Source organism: Platichthys flesus, chromosome 12 (genome assembly GCF_949316205.1).
Source record: "Platichthys flesus chromosome 12, fPlaFle2.1, whole genome shotgun sequence".
Lineage (NCBI taxonomy): Eukaryota > Metazoa > Chordata > Actinopteri > Pleuronectiformes > Pleuronectidae > Platichthys > Platichthys flesus.
Window position 1 is genome coordinate 1,354,396 of NC_084956.1, and position 21,240 is coordinate 1,375,635.

General features: G+C 44.1%; 1 protein-coding gene across 2 annotated transcripts; it reads left to right on the forward strand.

Moving 5' to 3' along the window:
• The first annotated feature begins 1,065 nt into the window (after positions 1-1,065).
• Positions 1,066-19,788, forward strand: abch1 (ATP-binding cassette, sub-family H, member 1). 2 transcript variants are annotated; one of them, XM_062400985.1, is made up of 20 exons: positions 1,066-1,264; positions 2,963-3,111; positions 3,960-4,119; positions 4,803-4,957; positions 6,403-6,510; positions 7,141-7,234; positions 9,248-9,322; positions 9,539-9,707; positions 9,911-10,007; positions 10,103-10,271; positions 10,581-10,681; positions 11,901-11,971; positions 12,160-12,209; positions 12,800-12,856; positions 12,941-13,011; positions 13,131-13,219; positions 13,986-14,089; positions 15,825-15,984; positions 16,394-16,498; positions 17,320-19,788. In XM_062400985.1, exons 2-20 carry the CDS (start codon positions 2,978-2,980, stop codon positions 17,424-17,426), a joined length of 2,076 nt encoding a protein of 691 aa, XP_062256969.1. In that variant the 5' UTR covers positions 1,066-1,264; positions 2,963-2,977; the 3' UTR covers positions 17,427-19,788. The 2 variants fall into 2 exon arrangements, with proteins under 2 accessions (XP_062256969.1, XP_062256970.1); XM_062400986.1 differs by lacking the exon at positions 1,066-1,264 and adding an exon at positions 1,677-1,805.
• Positions 19,789-21,240: the final 1,452 nt, after the last annotated feature.

Sequence of the window (21,240 nt, forward strand, 5' to 3'; positions counted from 1 at the left end):
GAAGAAATACTGATATTGAATATTGAATATTCTCTTATAGATCTTGTATGACCAGCTGTTACCAATATGACACCGGCTGCAGTAGCACCCTGTCGGGGGGGGGGGGGGGGCCTCCAACACCCACCTCTTTATTTTTGGATTGTACATAATGCTAAGTTGAGGCTTTTATGATCCATGAACATAATAAATAATTTGTAGCTGCAGGTGAAGAAATCTGAAAATCCACTTCATGCTGCATCTTATGAACAAGAGGATATTTAATATTCAGAATGGAAAAGCCCCCCATCTCTCTCTCTCTCTCCTTCCATCCCCGTCACTCTCTCTCTCTCTCTCTCTCTCTCTCTCTCTCTCTCTCTCCTTCTCTCTCCCTATCTCTCTCTCTCCTCCCATCCCTGTCAGGTTCTCTCTCTCTCTCTCTCTCTCTCTCTCTCTCTCTCTCTCTCTCTCCTTCTCTCTCCCTATCTCTCTCTCCTCCCATCCCTGTCAGGTTCTCTCTCTCTCTCTCTCTCCTTCTCTCTCTCCCTCTCTTTCTTTCTCTCTCTCTCTCTCTCTCTCTCTCTCTCTCTCTCTCTCTCTCTCTCTCTCTCCTCCCATCCCTGTCAGTCTCTCTCTCTCTCTCTCTCTCTCTCTCTCTCTCCCTCATCCCGGTCAGTGTCTCTCCCCCCGCCCTCCTCCCTGCTGCCATGGCCGCGGAGGCTGCTGCTCTGGATGAGGATGCGACGGTCGCCCTTGCGGACAGCACCGAGATGCAGGAGCGGGTAAGATGCTTTGTCTTTGGGGATAATACGTGAAACCGAGCAGGGCCTGAATCTGTCCGTGCAGCAGCAGCAGCAGCAGCAGCATGCCTCCCTGGTCCCTGCTGCAGCAAGATGGAGAAACCTGCAGCATGCACGAGAGAGGAGGAGAGGGAGGAGGAGAGAGAGGAGGAGAGGGAGGAGGAGAGAGAGGAGGAGAGGGAGGAGGAGAGAGGAGGAGAGAGAGGAGGAGAGAGAGGAGGAGAGAGAGGAGGCATCTGCACAGCGCACATCCAGTGACGCGCATGCAGGGCCGAGGAGGCAGAAGTGAAACTTGCAGCAGCTGTGTTTGTGTGTCCGTGCACGTTCTGCTGCCAAGGCTTATAAATAGAGCGGCGCTGTTCTACCGGGTGACAGCGCGCGCTCAGCGGGGAACGAGGCGCAGGCGCGTCCCGGTTTGCAGCTGAGTCCGGACACGTCCGGTTACGTCCCTCCACTTTGGAACGCGGACTCAAACTGGACGCGACGAGGTAGGAACTCGTCCTTCTCAGCAGAGACTGAAGGAAGAGAGACGCTGTGTGGAGCTGGGACGTCCTCAGCAGGACAGTGGGGGGGGGGACCTTCTCATCTGGACAGGAACTGTTATCAGAGGGAGACTGAAACTAAAACACTGGTACATTCAGCATTTAGGTTCAAAATCAACCTCTTAAGGTGTTAAAATTCAAAAGCTAAAGTTTCCAGAGCCCAGATTTATGATTCAAATTGGGTCAGTTTATCCAGAAATGTCAACTTTAAAGTAAAATATCTAGTTATTCTCACAATGCATGAAGCTTTTTTGATTAATTATATATTAGTTGCATCAATCTGGCCAGTTATTCTAAGGTCATGTGTTCTCCACATGCCTGGCGGTGAACAGAACCTGTTCCTCCACTTGTCTTTCACTGAGAGGTTTTCGTCAGCTGATGTTTACATGCTGTTCCTGTCCTCGCTGTGTGGAGACGCTCCTCAGCCTGTCCTCCTCATCCTGTCCCACTCCTCCCGTCTTTCTGTGTGTCCTCTGCTCCTCTCGGGGTGAGTGTTGGCTTCAGTCGCTGCTTCTCACTCGGTCCACTTGACATTTGCTGTTGGAGCTCAGATAAGAAGTCTTTATCTTGTTATCTCAGATGTTGAGGATCTGAATCGGCTGTACCTCTGAAACCACCACAGTAACCACAGGCTAACTCCTGTAGACTTGAGGTGATGCATTGAGGCTGCAGATGTAGGCTAAAGTGTTAAAGGTGAGGGCGACCAACTGCATCAGATTATGCAATCTCCCTAATCTCCTTGCTAGAAAATGAGAGACTCTGGATTAAAGGAGGGAGTTAGTTCGAGACCGGGGGGGAAACCCATGAAAGAAGCTATTATCAGAGATTATACCAAAGGATTGTTAGAGCTACGACCCAAATACTTTCACTGCTGGTTCTGAAGCGATGCACAGAATCCAGAGAGGAGGATCAGACCAGGAGAGAGAAGTTTCTGTGTCCTGGACTTCAGGGTTGAAGGTAAACTGGTGTCTGTGGCCACTGGAACCATCGAAACCACAAAGACTGAGAACTTCTTCCAGCTTTACTTTTTAAACTCCCACGGATTTTCACTGAAGTTAATCTAAATTTTATATATGCTGAGTCTTGCGAAAGGTTTATTGTGTAATGTGAAACGTTACATCACTCTATGACACACTTTCAAAAGAACAGGATCAAAGTTCAAGGATCAGAGATTGAAAGTTTGACATTTAGAGGAAGTTTAACTGTGGATTTCTGCATTTCACTTTCAATTAAAAACACAAGATGTGTTGACCGTGTGTGAAATAGGGAAGCAACAGAAACGTTCTGTTCAGTTCCATAAAACAACATCATGAAGCAGCAGAGAAGGAAATGCAGAAATAGAGTCAACTCACTGAAGTCCAAACTCAATTTGTTTTGTAATTTGTATATTTCAGTTGAAAATATTGAATATTATGAACATTTTGGTTGGATACATGTTCTTGTTCCTATCTTTACATAGTAATTTATCTATGGATTTTACATTTAAAGTAGTTTTTATTAGGTTTACAAGTCAGATTTAAGTGTTACTCTCATTTCCTTCGTAACACAATGTAATCTCACAAACAGTGGCTCAGTCCACATGGTGAGATCTGAAGGAGAGTCTGAGCAACCTGAGCTTTGACCCGGTGTTTTCCTCTCGTCCAGCAGAAGGAGGAGAACATGACGGTGGATCTGGAGGCTCCTCCGCCCGCTGCACCGGAGGATTTCGCCATCCGGTGCCGAGACGTGTGCCGGTCCTACAGCAAACTGAAGGTCCTCAGCCACCTCAACCTGACGGTGCCACAGGGACAGATGTGAGTGGAGCGAGAAGACACGATCTCAGATAACACGTGGCTCTCTGAATCTATCAAAGCAGAACCCGGCTTCCCAGGAGAACGTGACTGTATCTGATCCTGGGCTTCATATCTCATATCTCATATCTCATATCTCTAGATGTTTCAGTTTGTGTCATGTTATTGCTGGTGGTCAGATCTTTATAGTTTGTCCTGAGTCTAACTGTAGTTTATCTTTAAAACACTCAATCTGCGGTGCTCCCTTCCTGCCTTGTTTGATCCCATCATTCAAACTGGTTACCTGAAGCTGTTTACATCTGTGAGCGTGCAGACACACCCCACTGCTGTTCTTTCTCTTTGTGTCCTCAATGCACCACGTGGGAGCCGTGACACCGTCTGTGTGCCAGAGCGAAAGTGCAGCAGCACCTGTCACAGCCACATCTCTGTAGTTCAACACTTCTCTCAAATCATTTGAAGAATTAAACACAGAATTCAAAAGTCGTTATGGTAAATTCTATGCAGCCGAGAGGTCGATAGGGAGGTTGGTTCCGCCCATGACTTCAGGCAAAACACATCCCACATGTGACCAAATAAGGACATGTTTTTGTGTCTGAAGATGAAAACACATTGGTCAAGAACCTTCCTTCTGCACCCACCTATTAGCTGGTCAGAGATAATTCCCTAGGTCAAAGGTCATCCTAAAAAAAGGTAGAGAGCAAATAAGATGAACATCTGGAGGACACTCTGAGAATGTCTGAGAGTCCAGAAGATAAGCATCATGAATATCATTATGTTTTAAACACACACCAACATGTTTCACTCTTCTACGTTTCTAACTGAAACCCTCTGTGACTCTGTGTCCGTTGCAGTTACGGCCTCTTGGGCCCCAGCGGCTGCGGGAAGACCACGCTGCTGAAATGCATTGTGGGAACGCTGAAAATCTCCCAGGGTCACATCACGGTGCTGGGGCGGCCTCCTGGTTTCCCGGGTCACGACGTGCCGGGGAAGAAGGTCGGGTACATGCCACAGGTAAACAGAGCATCTTTGAAATCTCACCTCTGCCTGGAAGTATGTGTAAATGTGTATATGTATATTATATTTATGTACTTTCAGTATTTAGGGGACTAATAACTAAGAATGTGTGCACAGCGCTAAGTCCACTTCCTCACTCAGCTCCACATGTAGACCTTTTAACTGTGTTTGGTGAAAGCCAATTATCACCCCTACGTTCACTGAACAGGGATCAAGTGCCTTGCTCAAGGGCTCGATTTAACTGAGCCTCTGTTGGCTCATTACAGTCAGAGTGGAAACGTGATGAGGCTGATAACACGAGTGTTAGTGAGCATCACGTTTGTCCCCTTGGACCAGATCTGTGACCCTGAGAGGGAGTCATGTGACCTTGTGTTGTCTGAGGCCAGCAGTGTGGAATAAATCCTGGTTACAGAGAAATGTATGTGTGGATTATTATTTAAGTAGCTAATCTAGATATTAATCCTTTGAGTTATGGAAGAGCTAAAAGTGCTGAGTCCAGGGTTTCTGTGTTAGTGCTCAGAAAACCGTACAGACGCTGATCTGCTAAAGAACAAATTCAAACAGATACAAACTCAACTTACTGTTTTCATATTTAATACCAGAGGAACTAGGACGAGGTATCGAAGGTATAAAATCCACACACACACATATTCAACACAACCTTCTCTTGTGTTGTGTAGGATCTGGCCTTGTACAGCGAGTTCACCATCAGCGACACCCTGACCTTCTTCGGCCGAGTCCACGGCCTGACGGCGAAGGAGACCAGGGCGCGCATGGACTTCCTCATCGACTTCCTGGACCTGCCTCAGAAACAGAGCCTGGTCCGAAAGCTCAGGTAAAACCACACAACACCCACATGTGTGATCGTGAATCATATCTACGGATTCATGATCCTGTTTGATTTGTGGCGTGGAGCAGATTAACTGAGGGTGAAATCAATCATTAGCCAAACAGGGTCAAAAGGGTTTGATGTTTCACCAGGATTATCTTATGATACCGATAAGTTTGAAAAACTTGAAAAACTTTCATCTTTTACACACAGTTCTTCTCAGATGGTTGTTTTAGAGAATATGATGAGACTCAGTTTGAGTTTCCAGTTGGAGCCAGGTTATGAAATTATGTGAAATGGTTTTTACAGCTTATCACATACATCTGTAGACTTTGACACCTGAGGTGCATTAAGTAATGTGCACAGACACACACAGACACACACAGACACGTGTAATATCACTGTCTACTGCAGGTTATAAACACAGTAATCATAAAACGATATGATCTTATCTGATAAGACAACAAGCTTTAAATGAGGAGATATAACCACCTCTTTAATTTGTAAGATCAACTTTGTTTAATCTACCTGCTGTGGAGTCTTTTATATTTATGCCAGTGTTGCCAGATTTCATCCTAAAAGTATAATTATTTTTGATATTTTCATTTAGCTGAGGGTCCAACATCCCTCTGCTTTGCTACAGACGGATATTTGTGTACTTAATGTAATACGGTCGTGAAGCTGGATAATCACATTTTCACACGAAGAGTAAAAAAGCTAATAAATCAAGCAATGCAAATTAAAAATATGTTTCACACCTGTGTTATGCACAGTGTGTATTCTGTGGTTGTTCATTATCTATTATCTATTATCTATTATCTCTTGTTCCTGGTGTGAGTCACACCCCCGATCATAACAAAGAGCCTTGTGTTCCTGAAGAGTCCCTTTCAAAACAAATCATGTAATACTTACATCGCTTTCTGTCTCCCTGTTATTGTTATTGAATTGTAACATGAAGATCTGTTTTATTAAAGATCTTCATTTCCTCGTCTCCTGTCTTGTTCGGCTGCAGAGACACACACACGCAGCTGAAGCTGTTAACTAAGTGTGTGAAGTATTCCTGGTATGAATAAACACATCGAGTGGCTCTGACTCGTCATCTGTTTCTACCTCAGATATTATAGATATAGATTATTGTCTTGAATACAGTGTAGGATCAAGCTGCGGGTTTTTGAGTCATAGTTTTTTTTTTTTTATGAATTTATGTTTTTCTGATCAAAGAAATAAGATGAATTTCTCAAAGTGCCTCCCAGCGACCCTCTGGGTCTGGTCATGTTGTTTCCCTCAGTGTTGTCTGGCAGGTTTGTCTTTCAGGTTTTGTCTGCTCTACTCTCGGTTCCCTCCTCCCTCGGGAACGAGCGGCATGTGTTTGTCCGTGACGCAACAATTGAGAACATGTTGGTGGAGGAGTCTGGTTCTGATTGGTCCTGTTTCCTGTGTGTTTGCTGCAGCGGGGGTCAGAAGCGCAGGGTGTCCCTCGGAGCTGCTCTGCTCCAGAATCCAGAGCTGCTCATCCTGGACGAGCCAACGGTCGGAGTGGACCCTGTGCTCAGGGCCAAGTATGTACTGTAACACACACACACAGAGACACACACACACACACACACACACATACTGTTTCTCTGAACAGTTCCTTAAATTCAGTTCAGCTGCACCAGATTCAAGAACCATTCATTATCTCCTGGTAAATCATTGAACATTTATTAATCAGATAACGTTAACGGAAACTGGATTTGTTCCCCTCTGACCGATAACACTTCCTTCCACCAAGTTACCTACAGGCCAAAAAAACAACCAACTAACAAACAGGTGAAAACACGACCTCTTGGGCAGAGATACTAAATTAAAGATAGCTTTTCAGACCTTTATATAAATAAAGAGCTAATACCGTGACCCGGGCAGAAAGAGACCTGTCAGGGGATTCTCCTGTGGAAGGTGAACAGCTGTCTGTGGCCAAATCGAAACATCTAAACATCTAAACATCTTTTCAAACCTCACAGGAACGTCACGTTACTTTCTCCTAATCAACCACAAAGTCAGAAACCTTTTTTTCAAGGCTCACTTCTCTTTGTTGGTGTTTTGCTCCAGACTCTGCTGCTGGAGAACATCTGAGATTTGAGGAAATCGTTTATTCGCTCTCGAGTCAAACGTTGTGTATTTAGATTGTTGTTGTTGTTTCTGTTGTGCAGGATCTGGCAGCATCTGGTGGAGATTGTGAAGACGGGGAAAGTGTCGGTCATTATCACCACACACTACATCGAGGAGGCCAGACAAGCCAATGTGGTGAGATAGACACACACAGAAAATCAGCACACAGATATTCAGGATTACAGAATCAACAGCTCCGCATTCGTCCTCTGAAACAAAGAGTCTATTCATATCTTCTCTGTGTCAACATGTTTGATGAAGTTTATTCTTCATCAGCTTTGACAGGACGACCAAAAGCTCAATGACAAAAAGCTCCCAAAGCTTGACTCTTTTTGCTTGTCATTTATTCCTTTGGTTTATTAGTCAAGTTTATTTATAGAGCTCATTTAAAAACAGCCAAGTTGACCAAAGAATAAATTAATATAAAATAAAATAATAAAAATGCTATTTGTAGTTTAATAAATTACATAAATACCACAAAAAGACCAAATTCATCATCATTAATTCCATTATTATCCCCCCCCCCCCTCCCACATACACATTTTACTCATTACTCACATTTTACAGTTTGAAACCTGCTGATTCCACTTGAACAGAGAAGCTGTGAAGAAACACAGACAGAGAAGAGGAAGTTGAGGTTTAAATTTAAAGTTCACTTCTGAACAGCAGCAGGTTTGTGGTGAACGGTCACACATGAGCAGCAGGGTTAAAGTGAGTGGGTCTGTAGAGTTACAGTACACACACGTGTCGCCCTCACACTAATATCTGGCTCTGCATTGATCCACGAGTTCCTTCACTGTGTCCCCACTAATCTGCTTTGTCTCTAAAGACCAGTACTTTACAGTGGAGTGTTTGTCCTGTAGATTCTATGATTTTCTTGAAATGTGCTTTTTACACTTCTCCAGGGAGAGGTGTCAAAACTGGAAGTGGTTACAAAGTGAGGCTCAGTGGACGAAGCTTTGACTCTTGTTGTTCAGTCCACTTCTCTTTTTCATTATTCAGTCCCAACAGTCCCTTAAACCCATCCACCCATCATCCCCACTGCGGATCCTTTAATGGTTGCGAGCGGCTGGAACCGATCCCTTTCAAATTCAATCTAAGCAACACAAATATTTTGGACTGAAACACATTTCACACACTTAGTACAAAAGAGTGTTCTCTAGCTCCCCTGGTGGTTTGTGACACCCCCCCACCACCCCTCCACCACCACCACCACCACCACCACCAAGTTTCTTAGTAATCAAAGGAGCTGAATTTCACTTCTCTTTATTTATTAGAGTGTCACATGTCGGGACTTTCAGACTCAACTCCAGCTCAAAAACAATGTCAGAGGTTATTTCGGCCTCTCTCTGATGCAGCTACATAAATAACAGAGACTGAAATTCTCCACTGAAGCCAGTCGGACCCTCTGTGGTCGCTCTGTGGCGTCAGGTGACAGGCGGGTGGAGGAGGGAGCATCAGGTGGATCCACTGAATTCTGTCTTTGACTGTTTCACCAGAACAGAGCAACGTCAGGTGGTTCAACGAGGAATGAAAACACGCTGGCTTGTTGTTCCTGACTCCGTCCGGGACAATAGACTTGAATCACAGAGAAACCTTGACCTACTGTGGAGAAAGGAGGGACCAGTTCTGAAAACCAGTTCCTCCACTGCTCTGTAACCAGCTGGCTCCAAAAACATATTTTAAAATCCTCATAATTCAAAAGTCTCTGTTCAAAATGACACACACTGGCTTCCCTGACAATTAAGTGATTTTGTTGAGGTGCTGTTGGTTGAAAGCACCGGCCTAGTAAACAGATCATGGGTTCAAGTCCCAGTGCCGGGTTGCTTGTAGTTCATGAGGTACAGAGGGTTGGCCACTAACCAGAAGGTCGTGGTGGTTTGATCCCCGCCTCTTTCAGTCTGCATTCTGAAGTGCAAGATGCTTAACCCCAGATTTGAGCTTCTACTATTTGCATTTCTTGCCTGTTTTGTGAGTTTTGTGTGTTTTCTAAATGTTTTGGAAGTTTTAAATCATGTGCATGAGCCAGGATCTGTCTGGATTTTGTTCCCTGACATCTGGAGGACGAAAACGTTCCTCTCCATAAAAGGACTGTGTTTTATGAATCACTTCTTCATTCTCTCTTCTTCTCTTGTCCCTGCTCTCTAGGTCGGGCTCATGCGGAACGGCCACTTGCTGGCGGAGGGTTCTCCAGACGAGGTCATGAAGCAGCACAATGCAGCAGTGAGTAGAGTTCAAGCCCCTGGTGGCCTGGAGGGACGGGTGCAGGTAGTGAGGACAGGGGCGTTCCTGGATCAGATGCATAATCTCCACTTCTGTCAACAACCAATATAAAGACGTTGCATCAGATCGGGGAATGAATTCTTTGCTCTAGAGCAGCTGTGATAAATAAACCAGGAGCTTGTGTGTCTTGTTTAAACTCCTGCTCTCCTGCTGCAGACCCTGGAGCACGCCTTCCTGCAGCTGTGTCAGACCTACGACCAGGTCGACTCCAAACGAGGGTCCAGTCCACAGGGGGCGCCGCTGGAGAACAGCCAGTCGTTCGACGAGAGTCGGCCAATACTCGCCATCGGAGCCGGAGCCGAGGAGGAAGTTCCCAAATACTCAGGTACTGATTTGAAACATGCACAGAAATGCTCTACCCAGTTTATCACTAGTCATATTTATGTTTCCTCTATCTGAGGGTGGCACTGTGGACAAACAGTGTCCCGGGTTTGAATCCCCTCTGTCACTTGAGGCATGTTGGGTCTTGAAGGCCTTTGAATGGGGGACTTGGTGAGAACAGAACCTGAACCCCTGTGTGTTCTGCAGTGGACTGGAAGGTGCGAGCCCGACACCTGCTGCCCAAGTGGAGGAACATCGCCGCCCTGATGATCAAGACTCTGGTGCGGATGAAGAGAATGCCCGGGTACGTCCACGCTCCTCCCTTCTGTCAGCAGAAGTCCTGGTTGGACGAGGGACACGTTGGTCCTCTGACTGTCCCTGTCCCCTCTGTGCTTGCAGCTCGTTGTGTTTCCAGTTCGTGCTGCCCGTCATCCAGATCTCTCTGATCTGTCTGTGCGTGGGGGGGGATCCGCGGGGGGTCCAGGTGGCCGTCGTGAACAACGAGACCTCCCCCTCGGCCTACAGCCTGACGCTGCTCTCCTTCCTGGACAACACCAGCGTGCAGCAGGTACGTCTCCGTCCTCGTGAGACACTGACTCACCCGAGGGAGGTGTCGATGTTCACGAGCTGCTACCGGAGAGGAAGCAGGAAGTTTCTGAGCTGCTTGTTCTGTTATCACTGGTTTATAGAGTTAACCACAAAGATCAAGTCTAAGTTTCACTTCACTGTTTTTCTAGGAAACAGAATCTCCTGTTCGCTTCATTATATAAAAGCTTGAGTGAAGCTGCTTTATAACAAACATTAGAAGATATGAATCTAGAGAGCATCATTATATATTATTATATATATTATATAAAGTGTTGCTCTTCATCCACAGGTGCCCTTGTCTCAGGCAGAGGCTTTCGATGGGATCCAGAACGGGGAGTACTGGGGCGTCATCGGCTTCGGGAAGAACTTCACCAGCTACCTGACCAAAAGGTGAAGGCACCGATCATGTGACATCAGCCACCATGTGACCAGTTAGTGTTAGGACCAGGAAAGAAAATACTGGATCCGTGAATCTCTCATTGTTTTCTAGATCTATCTTTTATAATATGTTAGAAGCATGTTCTACATCATGTGAGGCAACAAAGAGTTTATAATAATCCTCTCTAATTAATGAAGAGGTGATGAATTTAACAAATGAGCTCATATACTCCGTGTAGATATGTATTAACATCTGTAGTCCCGCCAAGACACAGTTGTACATGACAGTATATAGTTCTATTAATGTAAATAAAACTCTAGGAACTATTTAAACAGTCCCCCCCCCCCCTCACACCCACATCCACTTGATGAAGAAAAACTTCTTGTTGAAACTCATAGTGGTTAAATCAAAAGCTTCAGTTGTTCTTACGTCAATACGAGTTTATAATAACAACACAAAACTTGAAGTACAACAGCAGTCCAGGTCCCTATATCTTCTTTCTTATTGCCGTCAGTAGGATGTCACATGAAAACTACTAAACTAATTTCACAGAAACTTGGTGGAAGGTGGGACAGGGGTTGTTTCCCTCCTCCTCTTCCTCCTCTTCCTCCTCTTCCTCCTTTAACCCCTCATAGCTGCTTTTCATTCATCTCATCACACAAAACTGATCGTTGTGTTGTTAATCACCTGCAATCATTCAAAAGCAACTGTGAAGCACAAACAACTCCACCAAATGCTATTCCTGTCTTCACCCCCCCCCCCCCCCCCCCCCACACACACACACAAATCAAACCAGCTTCAAAATGTTCATCATGTGAGGATGAGTCAGTCGAGGTTAGTGGCATGAGTTGTTGTTTGGGTGGTGATTCACTGTGTGTGTGTGTGTGTGTGTGTGTGCGTGTGTGTGTGTGTGTGTGTGTGTGTGTGTGTGTGTGTGTGTGTGTGTGTGTGTGTGTGTGTGTGTGTGTGTGTGTGTGTGTGTGTGTGTGTGTGCGTGTGTGTGTCTGCACAAGGTCATCACTGAATCATGTGACAGACGTTCTTCAGGTTTCTGCTCCTCCACGTCTGAACCTGATTCTGAACTGTTCAACTACATTCACACTTCAGAGAACAATAGTAGACCTGATTTCATGAAGGAACAAGTTTCATAAGAGCTCTGCAACTAATCCTATGATTTATTAATTCAATGAGGAGTTATGTGAACCAGATGGTGACTGTTTGGCTCCACAGGATGATGCAGCGGCAGGTTTCCAGGGAGGTGGTCGATGGAGGATCAGTGCACGTCTGGCTGGACCTGACAAGTAAGATGCAAACTGTTAATCCATCTTAAGCTTTAAGAGTCTCATCGTACATGTGAGTTTATTCTATTAATTAGAATTTAAAGGATCAACCAAACTGTTTATGAACTGAAATATAGAAGTGAAAACTATTATCAATTATCTACTGTGATTCAGAGAAGCTCACTTTTGCTGTTTATGTTTTTTTCTAGATCGACAAATTGCCTTAATGCTGCAGAAGAAGCTTCACGAGGCTTTTCAGGTACAAATGTGTTTCCTGCCTTTTGTTTCATTCACTTTAAATATTACAATAGTTTGTAAACACACACAATATTTATAGTGTACAAGAAATACACATGCAACACAACAGCAGCAGCATCTTTACAATATCAACATCAATATCAACATCAATATCAACATCAGGGCCACTTTACTGGTTTCTGCTATTGACGCTGTTCCACAACAACACAAGACCAAACTCTTCTTTGTCATCATGATAGAAACAACCTGTGATTCGTGAATATGACATAAACTAATACAGTTTCATCATTTGATTAATTCCACTGAAAGAAGAATCAGAATCAGAATCAGAAGGTGTTTATTCCCAAGTAGGTTTACACCTACCTGGAATTTGCTTTGGTTATTAGTGCATACAATGAACTGTTGTAAGAAAAGTAATATATAAAATAATTTCATGTAAAAGATATAAAAAGTAAAGTAAAAAGTGAAATGCAAACAGTGTCAAATTGCAATATGCAATGTAATGCTATATAATATGATGTGTTGATCTAAAGTTGATGAAAATGCAGTTGGAGTTGTGATGTGTCTCACTTCCCTGTCGTCCACCTGCAGGACTTCGTGGACAATAAGCTGGGCAGCATGTCGTACCTGGTGTCGCTGCCGGTGAAGGTGAGGAAAGAGCTGAAGCAACAATCAACCCAGAAGAATAAGAATCAAACAAGAAATGAATCTTTCATTCCTGTCCTCTTTCAGATCGAGGAGCCGATCTACGGCGACGAGAACACAGACTTCACCACATTTGTGATGCCTGGAGCTGTTCTCAGGTCAGTGGGATGCCAGCTGGGTGAATTCAAGCTTCAATCCCTTTAGATACCAATAAACTCAATATTGACAATAAACCTGTGCTCCTCGTCTCTCCTCCTCTTCCTCTCTCCCTGTCCAGTATCACCTTCTACCTGGCCGTGGGTCTGACGGCTCTCTCCTTCGTCCTGGAGAGGAAGGAGGGGCTTCTGGACAGGTGCTTCGTCGCAGGTGAGAGGTCAAAGGTCACACTCAACACGTTCAGTAGATTAACGGTTTTATAAAATGATCTCAGCCTCCCTTTGTATTCGATATTGGAACCTGACTTGCCATCATGCTTAGCATCGGTTCATGTGATTGTATGTTGTAAAGATTCAACTGCACTGATTGTGTGTTTGACTTTGTTCTGTATTAATTATCTTAATTGTAAACGTCCTATTATACTTAGTTTGATCATTACTCTTCTGCAGCTTCATGGTTTCACCTCCTTTCTGAGTTCTTTGTGATTCCCTGCTGCTTTCAATTAGGAAAACTGGTTATACAAACACAGATAAGTCTTTAAATGCAAAAACTTAATTCACAACTTTAATTTCCCCCTTTTTATGATTGATTGTAGTTATAATTGCTGCTTGTCTATCACACGTCAATAATAACTACCTGTGTTTTTATGTACTTTTAACAGAAAAGTTCTGAGATTCATTCAAATCTTCCAACTGCAGCAGAATTAAGCTTGCAAGATAAATAATTGAAGTGTAATTTGAGATGTTACCAGTAGAGGGAGTCACATGATCACAGCAGCGTGTGATGAGGTTTACCAGCTAGAAAGAAGTTGTTATATTATTACTTTAACCTTTTTTAAACGTATTGGTGACCATGCAGATATTTTATGGCAGAATTAATGTTGAATAATGATTTGTTTCATTTAGAGACTTGTTGATTTGAGTGGTTTTGTTATTCAGAGGATCTTGGATTTGACTTTGTGATGTCTCTGCTCCAGGTGTGAGCTCCATGGAGACCATGCTGGCTCACCTCTTCTCTCAGCTGTTTGTCATCAGCGTCCAGATCGTCCTGCTGCTGCTCTTCATCCTGCTCGCCTTCAATGTTCGTCCCCCACACACACACACACACACACACACACACACACACACACAGACACACACACACAGACACACACAAACACACACACACACACACACACACACTCTCTCCACATGAGAGGAAACTATTGATCTGAGGGTCTTCAGGAAAGAAAGGAAAGATAGTGGAGGCAAGAAAATACAACATAAACAATAAAACAACCATATAACATATATATGTAAAGATTTTTTTTTAATGATAGAAACAATCCTGATTGTTTCAATAATTGTGTTTATTTTTTATTTAAATTTATTGCATCACACACACATACACAGATTGATTTTGCTGCTTCTATAATAATTCTCGAACTCACCACAGGGAAATGTGTCTCATTCTTTACTGAAAACATTGTCAGATAACTTTTAAAGTATAACTGATTTTGTTATTATTAATATTACTTTGGACTAATTAATTATTTGGAGTCTTAATAATAATAATAGATCTGATCTGAATAGCACCTTTAACAAGGCTCAGACTCAGCAGCGATACAGAATCCAGAAAGCATCTAAAACTAAAAATGATGAAAATATAAAACCCTTATCGTGATCCCACATTGAAATATAACATTAAACACTAAAAGCAGATGTGGGTATTGAGTCATATTTAATCGTATGATTATCGTGACCAGCGTCTGTTGAAAGGAGATATTCTGAAAGGTCACTGAGTCTGAAGCTCTGTTAGTCGCTCATTTGCATTTTTATCACATCAGGCGTAATGAGGAATTTACCTCCAGAACATTAGAGTCGTGATAATTCATACCACCCGTCACACACACACTGTTATTGTCTGAGACGATATATCATTAATATTGTTGTGTGAGATGTGCACGTGGCAGCAGCAGCAGACCGGAGGAGAGTTATGGTGGAAATCTCAAACAGACTCTGGAGGTCACAGAGGTCATGATCACTTTGTGACCCTGGATGGGATCAATTCAGGCAAAGACAGGATAGAGATCATGTGTGTGTGTGTGTGTGTGGTCTCGTCTGTGTGTTAAGATGTGTGTCAGTGTGTGTCAGTGTGTGTTCATGTGTTGGTTAATTAAGGTGCTGAAGTCCAAAGCGACCACGACTCCATAAATCACTTCCTGCTCGTTTCCAGGGATCGCCACCACAACAACCTTGATTGCTGTGGCAACCGAGTGGTCATGTGACCTCCCGGTGCTATTTCTGCACGTCGTCAGGGGAGACGGATAGTGTCTTAACACACTGAGAGTACACACACTAACACACACACAGACACACACACGTCCGCACATTCTCCCCGAGCTCACAGAGTTATCACTTTGATTCCTGACTTGTTTTTATTAGACTTTGAAAAGCAGGAAATCGTTTTAATTAATCCACTGGTTTCCACCTCGGGTTCCTGGAACATGACATCACGTCCTCAGGGACCAGTGTTCTATTAAAACCTCAGACTTTGAAACCAGTTCCACATGAAGTCTGAGAACTGGAGGAGATTTGAACAAGTTTGAAAAAATGAGTTTTTCAGAGAAAGGAAACTACTGAAAATAGATTGAAAAGTAAACTTGTATGTGTAGGTTGTAATATTGTGTATTTCTTTGTGTAGAACAGTGTGTTTGTTCTGGTTCTAACTCTGCCCCCCCCTCTCGTCTCTCTTTAGTTCCACCTCAGCTCTCTTCATGAAAACACTCGAGACATTTACGAGCCCCCCCCCCCCCCCCCTCTCTCTCTCTCTGCAGATGCCTAATGAAGGCTCCCTGGTGCTGGTCATAATTCTCATCGTGCTGCAGGGCGTCACCGGCATCTCCTTCGGCCTCGTCATCTCCGCCGCCATCGATGACGAGCAGAGCGCCAACCAGGCCGCACTGGGCGTGTTCTACCCCAACCTCATCCTCAGCGGTAGGCCTCTGACCTGATGTGTGTATGTGTGTGTGTGTCTGTGATGTGTGTGTGTGTAGGTGTCGGATTATTGGACCGTTATTCAACATCCTCTGGTTTGGTTGTGATCTTTGCTGAAGCAGCAGTGGCTCAGTCCGGTTCTCCATCACCTCCCACAGTCCTTCCTCCAGCTCCAGTCAGTGACCGGATCAAACCATTAAAGCTTTATTAAGCATTTAACAGATATTTAATCTGTGTTGAATTATCGGGTTCATTGAGGAGATGGAAGAAGCAGTTAAATAAATCTCACTGGAGCGTTCATATCCCCCTCCCTCCCTTCTGTGCTTCGGATGATTCAAATGAAATGAAAATCCCTTCCTCTATATTTGAATGTGTTGATATAAGAGCATCTCCTGTGCCTGACCTGCAGGTATCATCTGGCCCGTGGAGTGTATCCCGTATCCTCTCCGGTACCTCAGCCTGGCTCTGCCTCAGACCTACGCCTCTGAAGCCCTGCGCTGTATAATGTACAGAGGTAATGTATACACACACACACACACAGGTTACACAACACGCATCGATCCTGTAACGCTATGAGCTCCGGCAGCTCGTCAGATTGTCACGGTGCAGCCGCTCGTCTGAATCATTCATCAGCCCCTGGATCCTGTGTAACTGAACTTCCTGGAATCGGGGGTGTAGAGGTTTCGTCTCTGTCTCTGGACGCCGTCCCCCCCCCCCTCAGTGTTACGTGATACGTGTCAAACGCAGGAAGTGGGCGGCACCGTTTCCTGCTTCACAAACCTTATCTTGCAGGTTCAGTGATTAGATCCACGTGCACGTCACTGCCCAACATCTGATCCCTGCTGTGCACCCGGCTCACACTCACTGTGGCCTCAACGAGCTTCCACGCAGCTAATAGAAAATGACAGATGATATAATAATAAACCTGGATTTCCTGTGTTGGTTGGATCACATCACCCAGAGATTGATGCTTTTTGCAGATAGGATCTATTTGAATACACAGAAGACGCTGCTCATAACCAGATTCAGTTCATGAACGAGGAAAACAGACGTTACTTCACTTTCTGTGGCTGCTCTCCATCTGTCAATCACATCAGAGATAATGTTGGTTTGGAACTGGAAAGGAGTGAAAGCGATTTACTGACGTTTTCAAGATGATGCTTCTTTTTGAACATTAAATTAGAACAATGGCCTGATTGTTTTTTTGTTGATGTGTGTAGAATATATGTAAAAACAGTTTATCAGTCCTGAGTGTTGCTCTAGTCTTTCCCTTTCCTTTCCTCTCAGCCTCTTTTGACCTTGATATTGAAATGTGACCATGTGACCCTCCGGCAGGTTGGGGTCTGAGTCAGATGATGGTGTGGCGAGGCTTCGCCGTCACCCTCGGCTGGAACACCTTCTTCCTCCTCCTGGCCACGGTCATCTTAAAGCTGAGGACGTGATCGCCCTCGTCCCCCCGGAGGACATCCCTCGGTGCGGGGACGGACCCTGCCGGGAGACGCCCGGGACGCGAGGACTCACCTGGTCTCCTCCTGTCTGTGGATGTACCGATGCAGCGGAGACCAGGAGGAGACACGTTATCTGTCTCTCACGGACACTTGATCCTGATCCTGCAGCAGCTCCAGTGTGGGAGACATTTCTTGTTGTGTGTCTGTGGACAGTTTTGCATCTTGTCCACTGGGAGACAGGAAGTGGGAACCATGTCTCAGGTCGGTGAGACGCACAAACTCAAAACCGTGTGGGACGGACTTCTGTCTCATGTGCCCGGCTCCTCAAGCCGTGGTTGCCATAGACTGTAAATAAAGAAGGACGACATGATGCATCTCTACCGCCCCCTGGTGGTACAGCATGAGCCCTGCCTCCTCCATGTTAGTGTCAGGGGCCAAACGGAAAGCTTGTGTATCGACCTCACCACGAAGACGCCGGTGTTCGTCTTCATTGTTCTGGACAGTGGAGACGAGGCGTCCATCTTTAGTTCCAGTCTTTGGTTGTTGTGTTGCCTGCAATGGAAAAGGGAAGAAATATGTTTTTAAATTCTAAAAGTGATGTTTAAATATGAAATATATCCAGCCTGTGTTCTTAGATTGTTGTTGCTGATTGTTCGGTTTAGAGACTTTTTTGTTCAAGTCATCAATGATGAAGAATTCTGCGTTTTAAACACTTTCCATCGTGTAAATGAATATTGTTTAATTGCTAAATGATTTTGTTATCGGCCAGTTCGTGAATTCTTTGACTGAGAAGAGAAAGTTTCCTGATAAAAGTGAACATTTTAATATTTCCTCTTGTTTTCAGTTAGTACAAACCAACATGGAGCACATTTTTTAAATAATGATTAGAAAAGATGTAAACTATAAAAAGTATTGATGAATAATTGATCTTTTCTTTGATTTCTGAGCCTGTGAGCTCTTTAAAAGAATCAGAAAATAGCCTCATACGCTGAGAGTCAGATAAGAAATATCATTCTCATGTACATGTCGCCTCACCAGTGGATGCTCCCACTAACTTTGATTTACCTGCCCGGAGGTGAAATGTCGTCTGTGGGACATTTTTCACCAAATTCTGCCAAATTCTCGTCTGATTTTCTGCCAATTTCACCAAATATCTAGAGTGTCTCTGTCACAGAAGGTTTGACCCGAGCATCTCCTGCTGCGTGGACGTCCATCTGGACGCATGCTTGTTCCCTCAGTATCTCTTTGTGTCGTTGGTTTGAATCCCGCTGTGAATCTAAACACGTATACCAGCATGTGTCGTGTTTAGCTGTGTTGTTACAGCCGCCATGATGTCACATGTTGCTGCCCAATCAGTTAACGGGATAAATAATGAACCTAAACAGCATCTGATTGGTTTATGTGATGATCTCGTGCTAGTGGTGGATGAAGGCCGCTCTTTGCTGCTCTAGACGTTTTCCTGCGCTGTGAATCTGCCGTTGTTGCTCTGCTGCACATTTGCTCTGGTTTGGAAACATCCTCCATCTCTGATCAGATGGAATCCAACGTGCTCCTTCATGGACTCAGCTGCTTTTTGCCAAACCTTGAGGACAGAGCTGCGCCTTCTCCGGCTCTCGGATCATAAACTGTAGAGGAACAAGTCGGCTCCTCATCTTTACATTCAGTCTCTGCTCTGGAGATTCTACATGGTATTACTGTGTGCACTGTGTTTCTGGATAAGTGGGATATTTTGTCTATTCATGTCTAGTTTTGTTCTAAAATATTGTATCTATTTTGAAGGAATAACCTTATTTTCACTATTGACATTCGAGTACTTGATAAATACAGATATCAATCTGATTTAAGCATTTACATGAACTGCAAGGATCCTGCTTAAAACAATATTTTAAATGAGTTGACTATTTTCCATGCTGCTCCTATAATTAGTTTAGCACAGACTCAGAATAAAGGTGAACATCATGACAGTTCCCAAAGGTGAAGCCAAATCATTTTAATTTAAACTGAATCAAAATACCTGATAAAATATATTTGATTGTGTGATAACGTGTATTTCTGTGTAGTATTTGAATGGAAAAGTGAAACGCCAGCTGTGGCGTGTTGGTTTGTGTAAATCTGAACAAACCACACCCACACAGTCATGATAAGAATTTAAAACTTTCATATAAATTATACTTAAACATGTTTTTACCCCAAATTATTAAAAAAATGGATTGTTTACTGTAAGCACTTGTCCATGAGCTACCTCCAAGTCTCCCCCCCGAAGTGAAGCTGCTGTGTTGTGACACGTCTGCACCGTGGACACGCTTCCACGACCTTCTGTTCGTGCACTTTCAAACAATAAAGTTTGTGGAGATAATCCTGCCTTTGTGTTGTTGTCGTGTCAGAGCAGCGGAGCCGGAGTTTACTCACGAGCAGAGAACAAAAAAAAAAAATCCCCCACAATTCCTGTGGTAACAAAAACACCCGGACGCCGCAGACGACAGATTGATTCAATGACATCATCCTGCTTGCATCACTGTGTTGCTTGTTGCTGTGGTGACAGTGATGACCCCCCGCCCCCCCCGCTTTCTGGAGATCCTCACCTGACTTTTTGAACTTTGTGTGTCTGTGACAGAGCGAGTGGCACCGAGTGTGCAGCTGTGAAATCTAATAAATATAAATATATATGTGTGATTTTATCATCAGTGCATCGGTCTGCATGTGCTTGTGTGTTTGGGTGTGTCCCCAGAACAGTGTGCATGTTTAACCTCTGGGATTCAAATCAAACGATATTCCCACCACAGTAATAGAGGTTATGATTCATCTGTTTTCCTCTGGTAGTTAACAGCGTTACACAGAAACTACTGGAGGAGACCTGGAGGAGGAATGAGATGTGGATCAGGGAGGAGCCGGGAGAGATTGAGTTTGGTTCCGGATCAGAGAGCGGGAAATAAAGACTGAATCTTATGAGCAGAATAACTTTGTAATGGTGGAAGGGTTGAATCAAGGACAAGCCCACTACACTTTGAAGCTGATTTGACTAAGGAGGGTAAATCTAGGATCATTTACTTTACAATTTTCTTTATCATAACGACAAAGGGATTTTTTCCTATTTAATGTTTTGAATTTCTAAAGAAAGATGCAGAGATGCAGTTTTCGTCAAATACAAATTTGACCCCATTATTAGCAAGAGAATCCTTGTGTGCAAAGTTCAGACGTGTGCAGTAGTCTGAGTGTGTCTTTATGTGTATTTGTAAAGTAAGTGTGTCGGACGACTTCCCCTGCAGACGACAAAGCTTGACCAGGTCAAACATGGCTGCCAGGCGGTTTTCAACAGGTCAACTTCCAGTGTGTTCTCTGGCCTTCTTCTAACCCGAGTGTGGCTGCGTTACCTGGAGTCTCCAGACCTGAAACACATGCACGTCAAAAGAGACTCTATAGGAGACAACATAAATTGTCTGTGTTTGTTTCAGATGTAAATGTGCAGATGTGTGTGTCCATTAGAAACAAAAGACTCCAACACCTTGTAATGAGACCGCTGGAGAGAAGATAGAAAATAGATAACTGCCTTCCTGACACGTCGCCTCGGCTCAGTGTGAAATTAGAGTCTGGTCCTAATCACAGTGGTTGTGGAGCTTAGTGACGACAACACACCTAATTACAGTCAATGACTCTGTAATTACGTGCAGTGACACCCAGAGTCTCCCAGGACTCTTAGAGTCTCCTCTAGGTTCCTGCAACACACAGAATATACGAGTAACGTGAGGAGGACACAATGTACAGAGAGATCCTTCAGGTCTGAGGATGAAGAACAAGGTGGAGGACGTTT

Excerpts from the sequence above, each read along its gene's own strand:
- abch1 (XM_062400985.1), top strand. The coding sequence starts at position 2,978 with ATGACGGTGGATCTGGAGGCTCCTCCGCCCGCTGCACCGGAGGATTTC. Across the intron at positions 10,272-10,580 it reads ACAACACCAGCGTGCAGCAG|GTGCCCTTGTCTCAGGCAGA; the intron begins GTACGTCTCCGT and ends CTTCATCCACAG. Across the intron at positions 13,012-13,130 it reads ATGCCTGGAGCTGTTCTCAG|TATCACCTTCTACCTGGCCG; the intron begins GTCAGTGGGATG and ends CTCCCTGTCCAG.